This window comes from Danio rerio, chromosome 4 (genome assembly GCF_052040795.2).
Source record: "Danio rerio strain M-AB ecotype USA chromosome 4, GRCz13ab, whole genome shotgun sequence".
NCBI classification, from domain to species: domain Eukaryota; kingdom Metazoa; phylum Chordata; class Actinopteri; order Cypriniformes; family Danionidae; genus Danio; species Danio rerio.
Genome location: NC_141024.2, coordinates 12,572,547 through 12,590,666, shown reverse-complemented (window position 1 = coordinate 12,590,666; position 18,120 = coordinate 12,572,547). Strand labels below are relative to the sequence as shown.

At 32.7% G+C, this 18,120-nt stretch overlaps 3 protein-coding genes and 1 non-coding gene across 10 annotated transcripts in view; 2 read left to right on the top strand and 2 right to left on the bottom strand.

The window, feature by feature from the left end:
• Nucleotides 1-9,977, bottom strand: part of LOC147844651 (uncharacterized) — a 56,551-nt gene extending 46,574 nt beyond the window's left edge. For 2 of the 5 annotated variants that reach the window (XR_015482867.1, XM_087248097.1), the window contains exons 1-3: nucleotides 9,847-9,977; nucleotides 3,740-3,792; nucleotides 560-656 (exon numbers count right to left, since the gene is read on the bottom strand). Coding sequence is in view for 3 of the 5 variants with exons in the window: in XM_087248097.1 (XP_087104223.1) it covers nucleotides 560-655 (96 nt within the window). In the remaining 2 variants the exon portion in view is untranslated. Of the gene's footprint in view, nucleotides 1-559; nucleotides 657-3,739; nucleotides 3,793-5,308; nucleotides 5,376-9,846 lie in introns of those variants that run through there. The other 3 variants (XR_015482866.1, XM_087248096.1, XM_087248098.1) reach the window with 2 other exon arrangements.
• Nucleotides 4,677-11,149, top strand: si:dkey-222f8.3. Of its 3 annotated transcripts, none has more exons than NM_001044967.1 (7): nucleotides 4,677-4,780; nucleotides 6,863-6,962; nucleotides 7,070-7,181; nucleotides 7,326-7,447; nucleotides 8,633-8,745; nucleotides 9,884-10,037; nucleotides 10,139-11,149. In NM_001044967.1, the coding sequence occupies exons 1-7, from the start codon at nucleotides 4,770-4,772 to the stop codon at nucleotides 10,397-10,399; spliced, it is 873 nt and encodes a 290-aa protein (NP_001038432.1). In that variant the 5' UTR covers nucleotides 4,677-4,769; the 3' UTR covers nucleotides 10,400-11,149. The 3 variants fall into 3 exon arrangements, with proteins under 3 accessions (NP_001038432.1, XP_087103211.1, XP_087103210.1); XM_087247085.1 differs by having other exon boundaries at nucleotides 4,703-4,780; nucleotides 7,326-8,217; nucleotides 8,491-8,745; XM_087247084.1 differs by having other exon boundaries at nucleotides 4,703-6,643; nucleotides 6,772-6,962.
• A 6-nt stretch (nucleotides 11,150-11,155) lies between these two features.
• Nucleotides 11,156-13,049, bottom strand: tnnt2c (troponin T2c, cardiac). Its single transcript, NM_181499.3, has one exon. The coding sequence runs from the start codon at nucleotides 12,975-12,977 to the stop codon at nucleotides 12,105-12,107; it is 873 nt and encodes a 290-aa protein (NP_852476.1). The 5' UTR covers nucleotides 12,978-13,049; the 3' UTR covers nucleotides 11,156-12,104.
• A 4,126-nt stretch (nucleotides 13,050-17,175) lies between these two features.
• trnay-gua (transfer RNA tyrosine (anticodon GUA)) lies at nucleotides 17,176-17,263 on the top strand. The gene is given in 2 exon segments: nucleotides 17,176-17,212; nucleotides 17,228-17,263. It is a non-coding gene; the product is annotated as a tRNA-Tyr (tRNA).
• Nucleotides 17,264-18,120: the final 857 nt, after the last annotated feature.

Here is an 18,120-nt window from a genome sequence, read left to right as displayed (position 1 = left end):
ATCAGAATGTTTTAGGATTGAATACCACAGTCGGTAGTTTTCCTTAGCAGCATTAGCAGAAATATACACAACATGAGACAAAGCAACCAACAACAGCATAAAACAGACTCAGTGTCTCACTTGGTAAAGCATTGGGCTTTCATCAGTGAGACCAGGGTTCGAATCCATTTGAACTTAACTACTTTACGGAGCAGATGAAAGGTCAAATATAAGTTCCAGCACACCATATGGTATGTGACTGTGGCTCAGTGGTTGAGCATTGCCTCAAGGGTTAAGAGGTCGCTGGTTCAATCCCAGCCAGATCACTGCGATATGTGTGAGTGTCGGCGTGAATGAAGGGGGAGGATGAAACGTTCCTCCCCTGACCTTCGGGGCCATGTACAGCAGGGGTTATGCTACTTTTTACTAAAAAAAAAATTAGCTCTATAAAAATCCAGACCCCCGTCCCTTCTCTCCCCGTTTCGGTTACCATCACTTCCTTTCTAGAGAGGTGACCTCTCCAGAAAGGAAGTGATGGTAACCGATAGCACATAACACAAAAACGAGCGAGAGGTCTTACCTGTCCGCAGCTGATGTCCATCACTGCAATGAAGATCAATCCAAACGTTCCAGAGCTCTTCGTCTGTTGACTGCATGATCTGAACACATGCTTCATTCTGTAGAGAGAAACAGAAATAAACAGACATTATGCATGTAAATTAAAAAACACCACAATTTATGACCTTATCTAATCAGTTGTGCTTATAAGGAGATTAGTATTGAGGTACTCATTTAATTTAATACAGTTATTGGTGTAAATAAGCTTCCAGAGGTCACTAAAAAAAAATCATTTTTCAAACTTAAAATACAGGTTCATACTAAGTCCACTAGTGCTTGCCCACTTTTTAATGATGTTTAAGATGTTTTAAGCTTTAAATAAAAGCATCTGCTAAAAAAATAAATAAAACTTTAGCGAGAATCAAACCCACTCCAGTTGCATCACTAGACCACATGCTTTACCGATTGAGCTACACAAGCACACAAGAAATTCCTCGGATCTTTAAGGTGATGCCAGCTACCTCAAGAGGTAATTGGCAATGATACAACCTACAAAAAGGTATATTAAGGAACAAAAAAAGCTAAATAAAAAGCTGTGTACTAAAGTCCTTCCTGAAAGACAAAACAATAAAATGAAGCTATGGAATATATCTTTAGAAGTTTGACAATATTTAAATATTTTAGAGTGTGAAGACATAAAGTCTAAATGTGCCCAGAATGGGACTAGATCCCAGGTCTCCTGAAACAACTCCACATTGCACATCAAGGCATTTTACCACTAGACTATCATTTCTACACTCAATCCCATTCAGTTAAACAAGACCAAAATCTTGGTCTACAACAATGTTGGATTAGTAATTCAATACTTTTTGAAACAGACACATTTCATGGTACTTTTCATGGTAAATACAAATTGAGCACGATTTAATTCACCCAAATATGAAAATTGTGTAATCATTTACTCATCCTCCACTTGTTGAACTATCCCTTTAAGTTAAAGGTTCATGAAAGTAAGTTTATTTTAGTAAAAGAGACAAAACATTTTTGTTACATAAAAAAGTCACAATAATGATACTAACTGAAATTAACAAAAAATACTCAAATTAAATAATAATAGGCAAAAATAATTAATCGTTTTCAGAATTTATAGTACAAATTTTGTGGTGCAAAATCATGTATAAAACATCTGCTCAAAAAAAGATAAACTAGGCATTTTTGACTACATACACAATAGGGCTGCACAATATATCATTCAGCATTGATATCGCAATGTGATCATTTGCAATAGTCACATCTCAAAATATATGCAACGTTGAAATTGCACTGTTTGGAACTTTAATGAAAAATTTTAAATATATAATCTTTATCATTAATATTAAAATAATAAAATATCTTTAATAATATAATTTTAAATACTTAAATGAGATTTTAGGGTTAAGCAGTATTATTTTGCTTTTCATTATTCAATTTCTGTACCTGAATACTGATAACCTCCTTGGAAAAAAATAAAACAGTGTGTATTTAATTTGCATCTTTTTCTTTATTGTATTTATCTATATTTGCAGTATTTTATGATAATTTATGCACTTTGAAATGATACATACAAGTAATCAGGTGAATTTGTATTCATACTGCAAAATATATCGCAGAATTACAAAAAATTGCAATGTTGGATTTTATGATGTCCTGCAGCCCATGAAGAATTTTGTCTTAATCTTCCTCATTTTTATTTTATTTGTTTCACCTCCATTAGAGCCATTTTGGATTCAGTGTCTGTTCAAACATATATTTTATTTTTATTACTAAGAGGTTTGCACAAGAGTTAATATAAGCTCTGCAGACATTAAACTGCTCAAGTCGACACTGAACATGTTCTGTTGATAGATAAACTATAATTACAAAAACTGAAATGAAATAAATATATACTAGTTAGAAATGTGTTTACAATGCTAATGGTCTAATCCGATTCAATTATCTATGCTAAGCTAAGCTAAAAGTGTTCCCAGAGATCGGCTGAATGGATACAAAAAAAGGTAAAACTCCTATATTTAACTTTATGTACAAAAAATCTGTTAACTAAAAGTTTCTGTATTTTGTGATTTACAAACTGTTTCACGTTTATTTACAGCTTTACAAAAACAGAATTTAGGAGTTTTAAATAATATCATGTATAAGAAATAATGTATAATGAAAAAAGATTTGTAAATAAACAGAAAAATGTGCTGGCAGCTTATTACAAAGTACAGTATTATACAACCCCAACCTAGACAATATGGCACTTTAAACTATTAAAAATATTAATAAAATTCACCTTTTCCTACTTTTCAAGATTAAAAGTTGATGCAATGCTAATTTAGAGTTTAGTTTTACAGTGTAGGTGACTTGTAAAATGAACCTATTTCTAAACAAAAGCGGAGTTTTGGAACAGCATCGGCAAGACAACTTTAACAAAGGATGCAAATGAAGTAAGAAGATAAACAGGTCTTGTCCAGACTCTAAAGTTTCACCCATCCTGATTTAATCAACATCAAAAGTGACAGGAGCAGCAGTAAAACTATGACCTGGCTCATTTTACATATAATGGAGACAAAAAAGGCAAGACAGAAACCAAATATCAACTTATTAACTTATCAAATATCCATGCTTATAATGTCAAGAAAATTACACTATAGTTATAATATAACTACAATTTTAAATGTATATTGGCCACTGTACACAGCTGCGAAACTCTTGATAGAAAAATAAATATATCAATAAAATAGATACAAGTGTTGCTGTTAAACCATTTAGATTATGTGCTAAAAAGTAAAAAAGGAAAATAAACTAAATGGAGTGTTACTGTAAGCAGAGTACCCCTAAATCTTCTTTAGCTCTTAACAAAAAATCCTGCTTGAAGTTGCAAGAGTCTTCTGGTCTTTGTTTCCGAGTATGTTTTATTTGCATGAGTTGGCATATATGCTACTTGGCATAAAATTAATAAATAAATTAAACATTTTGTGGATGAAAATTAATTAAAAACTAGAAATATGCTATACTACAAATAGAAATACATCTCACTTTAAGTTGATAATCCCTGCAGATTAACCTGAAATCATGACCCTACTATTATTTCCCCTTTTGCAGTTCACTTGAATAATTCTGCAGGGTAACAAATGAATTTTAAAACCACAAAAACTCTCAATAGATGGGAATGCAGACTTACCTTTATTATCACTGAATATGAAGTGTCTGGAGGAGCCTCACACACAATTTCTGCTGGAAAAAAGGAAAGAACATCAAAATTAATGAGTGTTTGCAAAATGCTTTTGAGCACCTATGGAAATGAGCAGACAGGTGCCCTTACGTAGGACATGTGAAAAAGCACAGAATAAGGGATGGATGATGTTTATGAAATGCTCTTAATAAGAAAGCTAACAGAATTTTTTTTTCAGACAGTCAGTCCATGTGAGTTTTGAGATTTTAAGTTGTTGTTTATTATTGTGCTTAGCCATAAATCTCCATATCATCAGCATTTACATAGCCCAAACCTTAGTTTTGTCTATATTCTCAAGGCTTTGACAGGGGGATGGATTTATACATAATGTAACTGATCAAATTAAAGTTTTACAATTCTACAAAACTTGAGGAAAAAAATAATTTGGCCCCTTTGCAGCATTTTAATATAATAATAATAATAATAATAATATAGATAGATAGATAGATAGATAGATAGATAGATAGATAGATAGATAGATAGATAGATAGATAGATAGATAGATAGATAGATAGATAGATAGATAGATAGATAGATAGATAGATAGATAGAATAACAAGATGTACAAAATTCACTCAGTAAAAACCTTCCTCTGTGTCAGAAAAATAAATAAATAACAAGAATTTTGCACTTGCCTTTATTTAAAGTTTATATTTTGTTCTAGAAATGTATGCAAAAATGTTTTCGATTATATATAAGTAACGTTTTTATTCACAGTAGTACTGTTAATAGCACAATGCTACCATTGTTTTAATGTATTGGTAACGTATGTCCCACCTATTAAGAAAAAGCAACCAATCCAGATTGAGAAGCGTTCCAGTTCGCCACTCTCATTGGCCAGATTGGCCAATCCGTCAAATAGTTCATCATCGCGTAAACACACACATGCTCTTTGACACACCCAACAAAACCACAACTTGTCATCATCGCATGACTAAACGTGTTTCTTTGAATTAGAGAAGTGGATTAACCTGCAAATATGGCCAAAGGGTGAGAAAAATAAATCCATTTGATGTTTAACGGTCTTTCCGTTTTGCGCTTATTTTAGATTACCATTTTATTTTAAGTTTATCTGTTGATGATTATTAATGTTACTTTATTATGTTTTACAAAATCCTTATGACTATAGTATATATTTCCTTTACTAAACTGTTAATGTGATCGGTTTTATTTATGGTGAAAGTTTCTGTTTTTCATGCACAATTAGCTTAACTTTACCATCTGGTGCGCAATGAATAAAACTTACTGATCTATTTACATAAACACCAAATTCAGCTTCTGCTCACTCGACTAACTTTACAACGCTTCTGCTCTTTATAATGTTTAAATGTTGTTTGCATGTCTACGATGTTGTGAATGTGTGTTTTTACACAGGCCTGTTTGTTTTAGTTGTTGTTGTGCAAGTGAACTGTTTGAAGTGAAGGCGACGCCACATTGTACATTCGGTTTTATTCAAATTCTCCAGAAACAGCTTACAAGGTTTGGCTAATAACGAGATTTAAAACAACATTTTATTACCTGATTGAACAACGTGCTAAAATCTTCACGCTTTTGTTCCTCCGTTACATGCGTTAATGTGTGTGTGAAAGGAAAAGCACCTGGCAACTTTTTGTGACGTCATACACCAGTCGGAAAAACTCGCATTGTAATGATTTATGCGTAATTTATACATTTTACATTTGCCTTACCCTTCAGATTTATTGTTTGTTCGTCGATGTAGATTTAAACACGAATAAACATCACCGTGTTTTGACTGAATTTAACACGTTTCCGGTGTTGTTTAGAATTTCCTGTTTTGGCATCTGTGCTCAATTTAATTGCAAAAATGTAATGTTTACTTCAATGTTCGAGTAACATTTCTTACTCTTCATTTTGCATATCTATTATATTTATGTACAAGATATGGCCTACTTATGCAGACAATAATAAAAATACTATTTTTATAATGTCTTAAACAGTGTTGGGGGAAAAAGTTATATATTACAATCTGAAGTCACTTTAAAAAACATAACTAAATGTGTTAGTTACTTTTTAAGGACGCAATATGAATATAAATGTGCTATGTTATTTTATTGTAATTTTCGTTTTTTACTTTTTTTTTAAAGAGATTGGTTGACGTAAAATTGTAATGTATTACTTTTTAAACAACACTGGTTTTAAATGACATAAAACGTCTTGACAAATGTACAAAACTACAAATGTACAGCTTTAAAGGACAGTGAAGTAAAAAGATTTAAAGTGACAATTCATTAGTATTTTAGGGCACCACTTTAATTAAGAAATTATATGATCTGTCTGTCATTACTGTCATGACACTGGATTACATGCTTGTGGGTATCTTCAGGTATGTCATGGAGCATATTTTTATATTTAATACTATTACTACTACTACTACTACTAATAATAATAATAATAATAATGTTTTAAAAATGGTTGCATCTTAATAAATCATTATTATTGATACTTTGCGTGTGACTGTATTATTACTATGATTACATTAGCATTGGTATTAGAAGTAGTAGTAGTAGTTTGCATGTATGAAACCAACACAAAAAATTCACTTTTTACAAATGCAACATCATGTGTCTATGATCAATACGTTTACAGTGATACTTCTCAAGTTACACTGAAAATATCAATAAAAAATACAGCCATACATTGTATGTATGTCTAATTCCAGACATTTAAGTGTGGGATTTAAATCTTTGTTTGAAGGTGTATTCACCCCTTCCCGTTAGCCCTATGCCTTCAAGCTAAAAAGAATTGGGACATCCCTACCCCTTGACGCGAACGCGCAAAACGAGGGGTAGGGGAAAGGGCTAAGGCAGGGGTGTCAAACTCAATTCCTGGAGGGCCAAAGCCCTGCACAGTTTAGTTCCAACCCTGCTCCAACACACTTACCTGTAGGTTTCAAACAAGCCTGAATGACTCAAGTAGTTTGATCCAGTGTGTTTAATTAGGGTTGGAATTAAACTGTGCAGAGCTGTGGCCCTTTTGGAACTGAGTTTGACACATGTGGGCTAAGGGGTAGAATTCGGATTGGGCCTTAATGTCAAGCTTTTTCTATTGCAGTCAATGCACCAATCAGGAGCTCTCAAATCTGCTGAATGAACTGTGGAAGCTGGACGTGAACCGAATGAAACCTGGACGAGACTATAAAATCGACCTACAGGTATGTTTATGACAATCATTACACATAAATATAAGCAAGCATGTGATTGCAGCGGATTAAAAATATTTATTATGAATCGGTCATATACAGTGCATTTGTTTTCACAGGGCAAGGCTGGCTTTGTGTCTGAGGGCAGCAATAGTGCCAGGGATTGCGCTAGAGCTCCTCTCTTTTCTCATGTCAATGAAAACAAGCTCAAAAGCATTGATACCTACGCCTGTAAGAAGCCATCGATCATTCTATATTAATACGCATTTAAGTGAATGTTTTAATTTGCATCCGTAATTGAATTAGATTCCCATATCAAGTGTAGTTTATGACAAACGTGTTTAAAACGTTATTTGATCGATGCTGTCTTTTCAGACTTTATCACTCTGCTGGATAATTATGAGACGTCAACCGGAGTCGCTGAGCAGGTGACAAAAGAGGAGCTTCAGGAGAACAGCCTTTTTCTGGATGCTGTTCTGAAGACCGAGGTCATGAAGGTACCTTATCCAATTTTGCTTGCGCTTTTTAGGGTTGCCAGGTTTTCAAACTAAAACCAGTGCATTTGTTTTACTAAAGTAGCACAAAGTTTGCATCCACCCACAGGCTAAATATAAACAACCTGCAGCATTGGTGTCAAACTTGCCAAACTGCCTTTCTAGGTTTTTTTCTTGGCTGTTTGTTATCATCATGTTTGAACATGTTGAAATTTAGCAACTTAAAGAATTTGAAACATGTTGTCTATCATTTAGTGTTACTTGATAGACAGATATTTTCTGACTAAAAATAAGGAAGGTAAATAAATAAAGGAAAAATAATGGTGTAAATAATGAAAAAAATTAAAGTAGATATATTGCTTTCATTTAGTATGTGATTAGAATCGCCTTTGTAAATTTTACTTGATGCCGACACTAAAATAATATGTCTAGTGTTTGGTGTAATTAGTTACAAAGTAAAGACTTAGTGTAATCAAATTAATGATCTGCAATTATCTTTAGGTAATATGTTACAGTTATTTACAATAAACTTGCATTAAATTCTGTCAATAAATCCAACATTTCTCTCTGAGAAAATTCAGAATCAGAAAGACAGAGTAATTGTTATACAAATATATTATGCAGAATAATAATATTTTAACTAAAGAAGGTTACATTTTTCAGACTGACTGCACAAGTTAAATGAGTTTCATTGCTTTCAATTATATTTTTCAGGCAAAGAAATTAGAAAATTACTTTAAATACCATTTTAGTGATGTCAATAACTACTTTAAGTAACCCAACACTCCACATATTGTCTTTAATCCATATACAACATTAATTATTAGATTTGTTATTATTTTTATACTATGTATACAATATATTATTTGTAGTGCACTGCTTGGTCTAGCTGTACTTAAATGTATATTATTCTTATTTACTTATTTATTAAAAGGTGAAATACAGATTGAAATGCACTAATATTGATTAAATGTAGATGATGGTAGATGTATATGGGTGTGTGAGACAAGTGAGCCTTAATACAGTAGTGTTGGTTTAAGGAGGAGACTGATTTAGCAACAATATACAAAGACATTGCATACATCATTGTGCAAATACTTACAAAAAATGTTGTGCAAACATTACCATATGGCTGAAGAGATAGATTATAATTTGTCAGCCTTGATCTGACAGGCTTTGTTTATGCAGTGTGCCCACAGGTATTTAGTAAGCAAAGGTCGCGCCCAATCGGATATGGCTCAGTTTAAGAGGCAGCTCTATGACATCTGGTTCAAGCTCTATCGCAGAGACAAAAGTGGAGCGTAAGTTATAAAATTATTTTGTTTATGTTGGTATGTAAAAGGGATTGTTTAGCCAAAAATTTTTATTTGCTATTAATGTTCTCAACTGAGATCCACAGGTTCATAAAGATGACTTTTCTTTTTCTTTAATTGCATTAAATAAGTATTTTATCCTAAAATAGTTGTTCTTTGGTTTTCATTAAATGCAAGACAACAACTAATGACGTTTTCAGAGTCCAAAACAAACACATTCATACTAAATAAAATGAACACCTTCTGCTCATGATTATACACTAAGTTCTTATGAAGAAGAATGATCAAGATGTGCAAGAAACTGAACTCTGCTTACAACATTATTGCCTAGAATACAATATAACAATAATATAATTAATAAAATAATAAAAATGTTATTTGCTAAGGCAATGGATTAAAGGTAATAATGTTCAGTTTCTTTGCGTAGACCGATTGTTTGGCTTCATAGGACCCCAATGTATCATCAGAAATCATGGGTATTAATTGTGTATATCTTTAAATATGCTTTTTGGCTCTCAAAGTCCTTTAGCAATTAATTGCATGCAAATTTTAATTTCCACATTTATCTACAGAAAATTAAGCGAAAGGATCCAAATTAGAAGATATAGAAGAATACCTTTTGTGTGTAATCGAAGTAAAATCTGAAAAAACAGATATGTTGCTTTTCAATTGCTCATCCTGTGTGTTTTTTTCTTAGCCCATACCACGGTACCCAATCTAAGCCCAGGATTTTGCTCTCATGCAATTAACTTGCATTCTATGAACAAATCAATATATTATATTTACGCAAGATTTTTAACAGTGAGTAACCTAACAGCAAACGTTGTTTTTTTGTGTGAACTGTCCCTTAAAAATACCTTGCAATTGTTTCAATGTGCTAATTTGTGTCATTCATATGAACGCAATACAGCTTGTGTTTGTCTGTCTGTTTCAATGTTGATGTATTTATTATATTTATATTATTCTAAATAGCTTTTTTTTTCCATGTAGATCACAATGAAGCTGACATGGCATTAAATAAAAGATACAATATGATTCCATACAATAAGTGTCATTCATATGCTGAGCATTTATGCTTATTTCTCATACCTGTTTATATTTATCTGCCTCTTGTCTCCAAATGCAGTGAGGATTCCTGTGGATTTGAGCATGTGTTTGTCGGCGAAACCAAGCATGGTAGAGAGATCATGGGCCTCCACAACTGGATCCAGTTTTACAATCTGGAAAAGCAAAATATCGTGGACTACAAAGGATATAAGGCCAGAGATAAAAAGGACACGGTATTTAATCCTTGCATATTTATTTAAGAAGAAAACTCATCTAATCAGTTAATATAGCATTGTGTGCATGACTTGTAATGTTTACATTTCCAATCTCACAGCCAGATGAGGATGATCACGTCTTAAATCTGCAGTTTAGCTGGAATGGTCTGGTCAAACCGGTGGGAGGCTGTTTCATTGGCGTCAGCCCGGAGTTTGAGGTGGCTCTTTATACCATCATCTTCCTTCTGTCGGGGGAACATATGACCAACGTTAGGGTGAAAGTGGATGAGTATCTGCTGGAGATTGTGGTGTACAGATTCGGGCGCTACATTGGGACATCATATCCCAAATTGATCAGCAGTAACAACCGGGATCTCTAGATCTCCCTTAATGGTCATAATTTAAAACCAAAGTGGCTTGATAATTCTAATAATCACTTCATCATTGCAGCATGTGGTCCTTAAATCCTCAAACTTGAACTGTTAGCGTGAATTATATACAGTATATGGTAGATATATGTGCTTTTAAACTGTCAGCTCACAAATGATGTTGCATTTTCTTATGAATCTACTTTACAATCAAATATTATTATACAGTTATATGCAACTTAAGTGAAACGCGTATTGGTTTGCAATCAGAGCCCTATAGTCGGGTCAAGCCTAAATACCTTTTTTGTGTTTTGCTTTTAATCTGTGTAAATATCTTGTTTGCATGAGATGCCCGAATGTTTTGACAATTTTTTTTTTAATACTCTGCTAAATCATTTTATTTTTTTATACACACTTTGCAGTAAGTGTAATTGCATACCTACCTATATATCGATAATTGCATATCTAACTGCTGTAAACTTAAATTCTTTTAGTTTATAAATAGTTAAAAAATCATGAGCCTGGGTCTTATGGATAAAAGATATCATTTACACATTTGTTACATATCTGTTCATGGAATTGTGTAGTAGCATGCAAATATTTTTTCCAGATAAACGTCTCATTTTATGATATAAAGCGAATATACACTTTACATTATGTAAGTTTACACCATGTAAGTCCAGTATCTATTAAAACATTGCCACTGTTACACACATATACATGTGCCTTAAGTTTGTTACAATAAAGACCTTTTTATTTCTCTTTCTGTTTTTTTATTTATTTATTGATTCATTTATTTTTACACATTTTGTGGATTTCAGTCTTGAAAGAGGTCTTGGTGATGTCAATACATAATGCATAATTTCTAAAATGAAACCACTGCTTTAATTCAATATATTTGTCAGCACTTGTGTTAATAAGCAAAGGTTGAAAGAAAAAGAAAGTGGAAATAAAATACCAGTGTATGTCAGAGAGAGCAGCACTTTTAATAATTTTAAAACTGTTCTTAAAATTTGGCTAAAACAAAATCAAATATGCAGCCATTGATTTGATTTCATTATATTGACGATGTGTTGTATTTATTGTACTGTAAGTGTACATTGTATTTGTTATAACTGTTAAATTTGTTACTTCCTGCCCAGGGACTACAGATGTAAATTAGCTTTATAGCTAACTCTGGCACAACATGTCATGTTGTACATTGTCACTTTATAAATAAATAAAATAAATAAATAAAATAAATAAAAAGTCACACAGTCAAATCATAGAAAATAAACTGCATTTCTACTGCATAATGTAAATCTTGTGAACAAAAAAAGCTTTGAAAATGTTTACAGAATGACTTGCATGTAACAATAGGTTTTCCCAATAAAAATTGATTACACATACAGAAGTCATACAGCACAATGTGAAATGAATATACAATTATTAAGCAAAGGTTGAAAGAAAAAAAGTCATACATTCAAATATTAGAAAATAAACTGCATTTCTGCATAATGTAAATCTTGTAGACATAAAAGCATTTCATATGTTTAGAGAATGAGCTTGAGACTTGCATGCGACAAAACATTATTCCCAATAAAAACCAATGACACATACAGTAGTCATACAGCACAATGAGAAATGAATAAACATTAATCAGAAAACGTTAAATGTTGTCCTTGAAAAGTTCAAAGCAAGACTTTTTGGCTCTGTTTTGTGTATTAATCTGATTAATTTACTTCCAGGACTTCCTGGTGGTTTTCGCAACCTTGGTTCCCTTTTGATGGTCACTTACTCGATTCCGCAAAACCTTGATCTCATACTTCTGCGACTTTAGCTTCTCTCCCAACTCAAACTTCTCAGCGTGGAGCTGATTGAGCCACTTCCACAGGTCGAGAGCTTTCTCTCCCAGCTTCTCCTGGTTGAGATGATCGATGTTCAGTGGCTTGCGACGCTCTAGCAGACATTTGGTCTTCTTCTCACGTTCGGTCAGCTTCTTTCCTTTCTTCTGATCCACCTTCTGCAGGAAGCCGCCGTAGCCCTTGTTGGAAAGGATCTTCTTTTTCCTGGCATCTTCCTCGGCACGCAATTTGGCGGCCTCCTCTTCACGACGGGCTCGTTCTTCAGCGAGGCGTGCTTGTCTTTCACGGTCTCGCTCAGTTCTGATCCGTTGCTGATCAGCACGGTCGGTCCGACGACGTTCAATTCGGTTCTTCAACGCTACCAGCTCATCCTCCTCCTTCTGCCTGGTGGTGAAGTGCAGGTTAATCAGGCTTTGCAGTTCATTAAAATCCTTCTCCACACGCTTCCGGTGGAGGTCATCAAAGTCCACCTTCTCCCCGTCAGGCAGCTTTGGTGGTATAATGTTGGGAACAAACATCTTGGGTTTGGGTTTGGTGTCTTCTTCAGCTTCATGCTCATCGTCTGCTTCTTCTTGATGTGTCTCTTCAGGTTCGTCTCCTTCCTCAGCTTCTTCTTGTTCTTCCTCAACTTCTTCTTTCTCCTCAGCCTCTTCTTTAACCTCTTCCTCAGCTTCCTCCTCTTCCTCAGCTTCCTGCTCCTTCACCTCCTCCTCGAACTCTGCCACAAACTCTTCGGTGTCGCACATGGTGCTACTTCTGAGGGTTTAGAGAAGAGAGGATGACTGAGGAACACTGCAGCTGGTGGCAAAGACTGAGATGTTTTCCATGGATGCTTGGTGGTTTTATAGTCGACACCCTCCTCGTGTGACGTTAAGCTTTTTGAGCAGATGCACCTAGGATCTATTTTTTTCTGTGCAGGGCCTTGTCTTGTCCTATACCTAGACCCTGACCTCTAACCCCCCGCCTGTCCCACCCTAAAACCTTTGTGGTGTGAAGAGAAGCCTATTTCAGACTCAAAACAGATGCACAGGATCCAAACGAAACTGCATACTTGTGCTTTGGTTGGGATCCTGTTTCACATTGTGTTTGATTAAACAGCAATATTTAGGTGCTGATATCATTGTCTAGCATTAGTAGTTCATTCAGTCCATTGTTTTGAATATAAATAATGTTTTGCCTATTTAAGCTTGATTAATTCTGGTTTTTTTCAGAGTAGCGAACCCCTGAGACAATGTGAATGGATAGTTGTAGACAGAGAGATAACAGACAAAGGCAAACAAGTGTTCAGCGGCGTCTGCGCAACTGTTCGTGTATGAACATTTCAGCATGACTGACTTTTGGCCACTGGAATCTTGGAAACAAGACTCTTGGGAATATAAACATTGTGTCATGCCAGTCTTTATGTTTGATATGGGAAAATGCCTTTAAATACGTATTTCAAAAAAGTCTGTGGAAAAAGTGCTGCCCTTTTAAATTTTCAATTCATTAAAAAAATGGGAAAAAATTGCAAACTGAAAAAGGCTTCTTGTTATTTTATTTAATGCAAAACTAATGTTTTAACATTATACTAATGTTACTAATTATACTAATGTTATACTAATGTTACTAAAACTAATGTTTTAACATATATATATATATATATATATATATATATATATATATATATATATATATAAATAATTATATATATATATATATATAATTATTTTTATATATATATATATATATATATATATATATATATATATATATATATATATATATATATATATATAATTATATAATATTTTTTTAATTATGAAGAAATGTAGGTAACACTTTACAATAAGGTTGTATTAGTTAATGTTAGTTACTGTATTCACTAATACATTAATTACAGTATTGCTCTTTGTTAACATTAGTTAATAGAAACAAAATGTTGTTAGTTTGGATTTTAATGATACATGATAGTAAATGTTGAACTATGGTTATTAATAAATGCTGTACAAGTATTTTCATTATTAGTTTATGTTAGTAAACAAATTAAATAGTGAAACCTTATAGTAAAGTGTGACTAAAATGTTACTAGCCTTAATACCTTAATATAATGAGAAAAATAAATCAGCAAAATTAAATAATTACTACATTTTTATTATATTATAATATAATATATTATATTACATTATATTTTATTATATATTATATTACATTATATTATATTACATATTACATTATATTATATTACATTACATTATATTATATAGAATTATATTATATTAAATTATATTATATTATAGTATATTTTATTTTTGTAAAATATAGTATTTTAAGATATTTAATGTACACAGTGACTTTTTTGAATCTATCACTGCTTTATTATCCTGAAACAAGCAGGACTGTGTATCTGTGGATACTTATTACAACTTGTCATTACTGTTAGTTTTACTGTCACATCACTGTACACTGATATCATGAATATTTTAGGGTAAACACAATCATTATGATCCACTCTCATATCCTTTTCTAATTTCCTTTTTAATATTAAACTACATGAGTGATACCTCAAGTATGAAGGATAATTATCTCCCTTGTTTGATTATAAATAGTCTTTACGGGCCCACTTTGTCCTTGTACCGAGGGGGGATTCAACCTGCCAGTATGGTATTTGTGAGTGACAGCTGGTGGTCTTATTTAAATCAGAATCCTGATTGGACAGACGCAGCAAGAGACAGCTGCGTCTATCAATAGGAGGCCGGTGTTTGTGAAGATTGACAAGTTCCCTAAATAACAGTTACAGTAGCATATTCCCGTCACTGTGATTTTTTTTATGTAAAGTGTTTTGTTATACGTTCCCTATATAGTCTAATGAAAGGATTTTAATTACTCTGTTTTTATGATGAGTGTCTGTATATTTCATTTACAAAACTAATTTATAAAGGCGTGTTTTTGTTTTTTATAAATTTATAAAGTTTGTGTTTTGTCCTGCACTCACGTACTTCAAAACTATAACTTCTTATCTTATATATCAGATATATATTCTGAATGTTTTCATTGAGGGATATGTTCATAAATATTTCACTGATATATAGCTATACGAAACTATGTTTTCCAGTCTGTGCTGAACTTTCTAAATTATGGAGTGATGAAAAAAGAGATATAAAACCTTTAAAACAAGAATTTTAAAGCAAACTACATGGAATATTTGTGCCAGAAATGTATGCACATTATTGTGTATATTATTAAACAATGCCATATATGAGCATATGTAAACATTACATTTTAGAAAACTTGTAATACAACATATGCTACCAAAAATGTCAATCAGCTAGGTAAGTTAAAAAAAACACACAATAAAGGCATGTTTTTGGTGTTTTTGTTTTGTCCTGCTCTTCAACAGCAATCACATACACCAAAACATAACTTTAATTTTATCTTATATATCATGTTCTGAATGTTTTCACTGGGGGATGTGTTCATACTTCATTTGACTGGTTTTACACAACATATATATATCATTTTGTTTCTGTCCAGTCTGTTTGGAAAAAAATATTTGTTCATAAATATTTCACTGATATATAGCTCCACAAAATTGTATGTTTTCCAGTCTGTTTGCAGAACTTTCTGAATTATGGAGTGATAAAAATAGATATAAAAACTATAAAAGCCTTTAAAACAAAGATTTTGAACCTGACTTCATGGAATTCTTGGATGTGTGTGCCAGAAATGTATGCAAATTGATTATTAAACAATGCTATATATGAGCATATGTAAAGTCATTTTAGAAGACTGGTAACACAACATGTTACCAAAAATGTCAATCAGCTAAGTAAGTAAAAAAATAATAATTAAAGCCATGTTTTTGGGGTTTTTGTTCTGTCCTGCTCTCACATACACCAAATCTATAACTTTTTTCTTATCTTATAAATCATATTCTGAATGTTTTCATTGAGGGATGTGTTTATAATTAATTTGACTGGTTTTACACAACATATACACATCATTTTGTTTCTGTCCAGTCTGTTTGGAAAAATATATTTGTTCATAAATATTTCACTGATATATGTATGTTTTCCAGTCTGTTAGCAGAACTTTCTGAATTATGGAATGATAAAAATTGATATAAAAACTATAAAAACCTTTGAAACAAAGATTTTGAACCTGACTACATTGAATTCTTAGATGTTTGTGTCTTAGAAATTTATGCAAATTGATATATATCTTATTAAACAATGCTATGAGCATATGTAAAGTCGTTTTAGAAGACTAGTAATACAACATATGTTACCAAAAATGTCAATCTGCTAAGTAAAAAAAGAGGCATGTTTTTGAGGTTTGTGTTCTGTCCTGCTCTCACAAACATCAAAACCATAACTTTATTCTTATCTTATATATCATATTCTGAACGTTTTCACTGAGAGACGTGTTTATATTTAATTTGACTGGTTATACACAACATATACAGCCTTTTGTTTCTGGATCCAGTCTGTTTGGAAATTTTTCATTGTGGATTAATAAAAAGAGATATAAAAACTATAAAAATCCTTTGAAACAAAGATTTTGAACCTGACTACATGGAATGCTTTAATATTTTGGCAGAAATGTATTTATTAATGTATTTATAAACGATGCCATATATGTGAGCATTTATAGAAAACTTGTAATAAACATTTTAACAAAATGTCATAAATCAGCATGGTAAGTATTGTAATAAGTGATGATAACTCTTAACATTAGTTAGGCTATTTGTACCCTGTTAACCTGCAGCAGTGTTTTACCCATGCTATTTTAGAACGGAAGTGAACGTTAAGCTATTATCTTTAAATATGCAAGGCTTTCGGTTTATTAACGCTAGCTATAGTTTAACTAAAATATTTATTGCCGTAAACAGTAAAACACATGTTGAGGATTACATGATGAGTGCACATTGCGTCATTAAAATTTTCCAACTGTCGTCTGTGACGTGTCCCTTCGATAGCTCAGTTGGTAGAGCGGAGGACTGTAGCGGTTTATCACTGAAATCCTTAGGTCGCTGGTTCGAATCCGGCTCGAAGGAGACATTTTAACACCGTCCTGACAGGATGTTTTGTTGCCACGGTTATGGTTTGTATTCACAAAGAAATAAGCGTAACGTTAACGTTACCCACAATTATTTTGTTTCTGACTTACAGGTAGGCTCAGCAGCAGTTTTATCTGAAGAAGAAGCATCAAAACACACAAAGTGTCTATACTGTCGAGCTGTATGAAAGTGTAGAAAAACTATTTTCCTCACAAATATTAGACAATAACGAATTGATACCATTATTTTTCCATAAAGTAAAAATTTTGGTTGATAAACTCACCTTTAGACCGTTCAAGATGTAGACGTTGGTTCCCCTTGTTTGTAAGTTATGTCTTTTTGACTTTTTGGTCGATATCTTTAATTTTTATTATTTCCTGAATCACCAAAGACCACAGTTGCGTAAATTAGTAACAAAATTGTTACCAAATGTATATGCATTTAGTCAAGCCCTGGTCAAGTCCGCCATCTTGTGGAGAAGTTATGAATCGGCGACACATACATTTACGTCGTTCTTTTATTCCATAAGAGTTTATTTGACACGATACCACTACTTTAAATGAGTCTGCTTCATATCAGACGAGTTAAATTAGGAATTATTAAAATGACTAAATTAAGGTCGGGGAAATGTCCTGCCATCCGTTACGTAATGGATTTTATAACATGAAAGGTGGTAACAGCCTCGACCGCTCAGCTGTTTATGGTTTATTTATGTGCTAAATTTAAACATAATTTAATAATTCATATTCAGTCTTTTTGTTTTAAAAAAAGATGAAGATTATATAGTAGACGTCAGTTGTTACGTAACGTGGGGGCGTGGTCAATTCCCTGCTGAGGATGGATGGTAATGTATA

What these genes read in the sequence shown, in the direction of transcription:
- tnnt2c (NM_181499.3), bottom strand. Translation starts at nt 12,977, where the DNA reads ATGTGCGACACCGAAGAGTTTGTGGCAGAGTTCGAGGAGGAGGTGAAG.
- si:dkey-222f8.3 (XM_087247084.1), top strand. Translation starts at nt 6,840, where the DNA reads ATGTCAAGCTTTTTCTATTGCAGTCAATGCACCAATCAGGAGCTCTCA. An exon ending in CGCAGAGACAAAAGTGGAGC is followed by an intron (nt 8,746 to 9,883) that starts GTAAGTTATAAA and finishes CTCCAAATGCAG; the next exon opens with TGAGGATTCCTGTGGATTTG. An exon ending in CCAGAGATAAAAAGGACACG is followed by an intron (nt 10,038 to 10,138) that starts GTATTTAATCCT and finishes CCAATCTCACAG; the next exon opens with CCAGATGAGGATGATCACGT.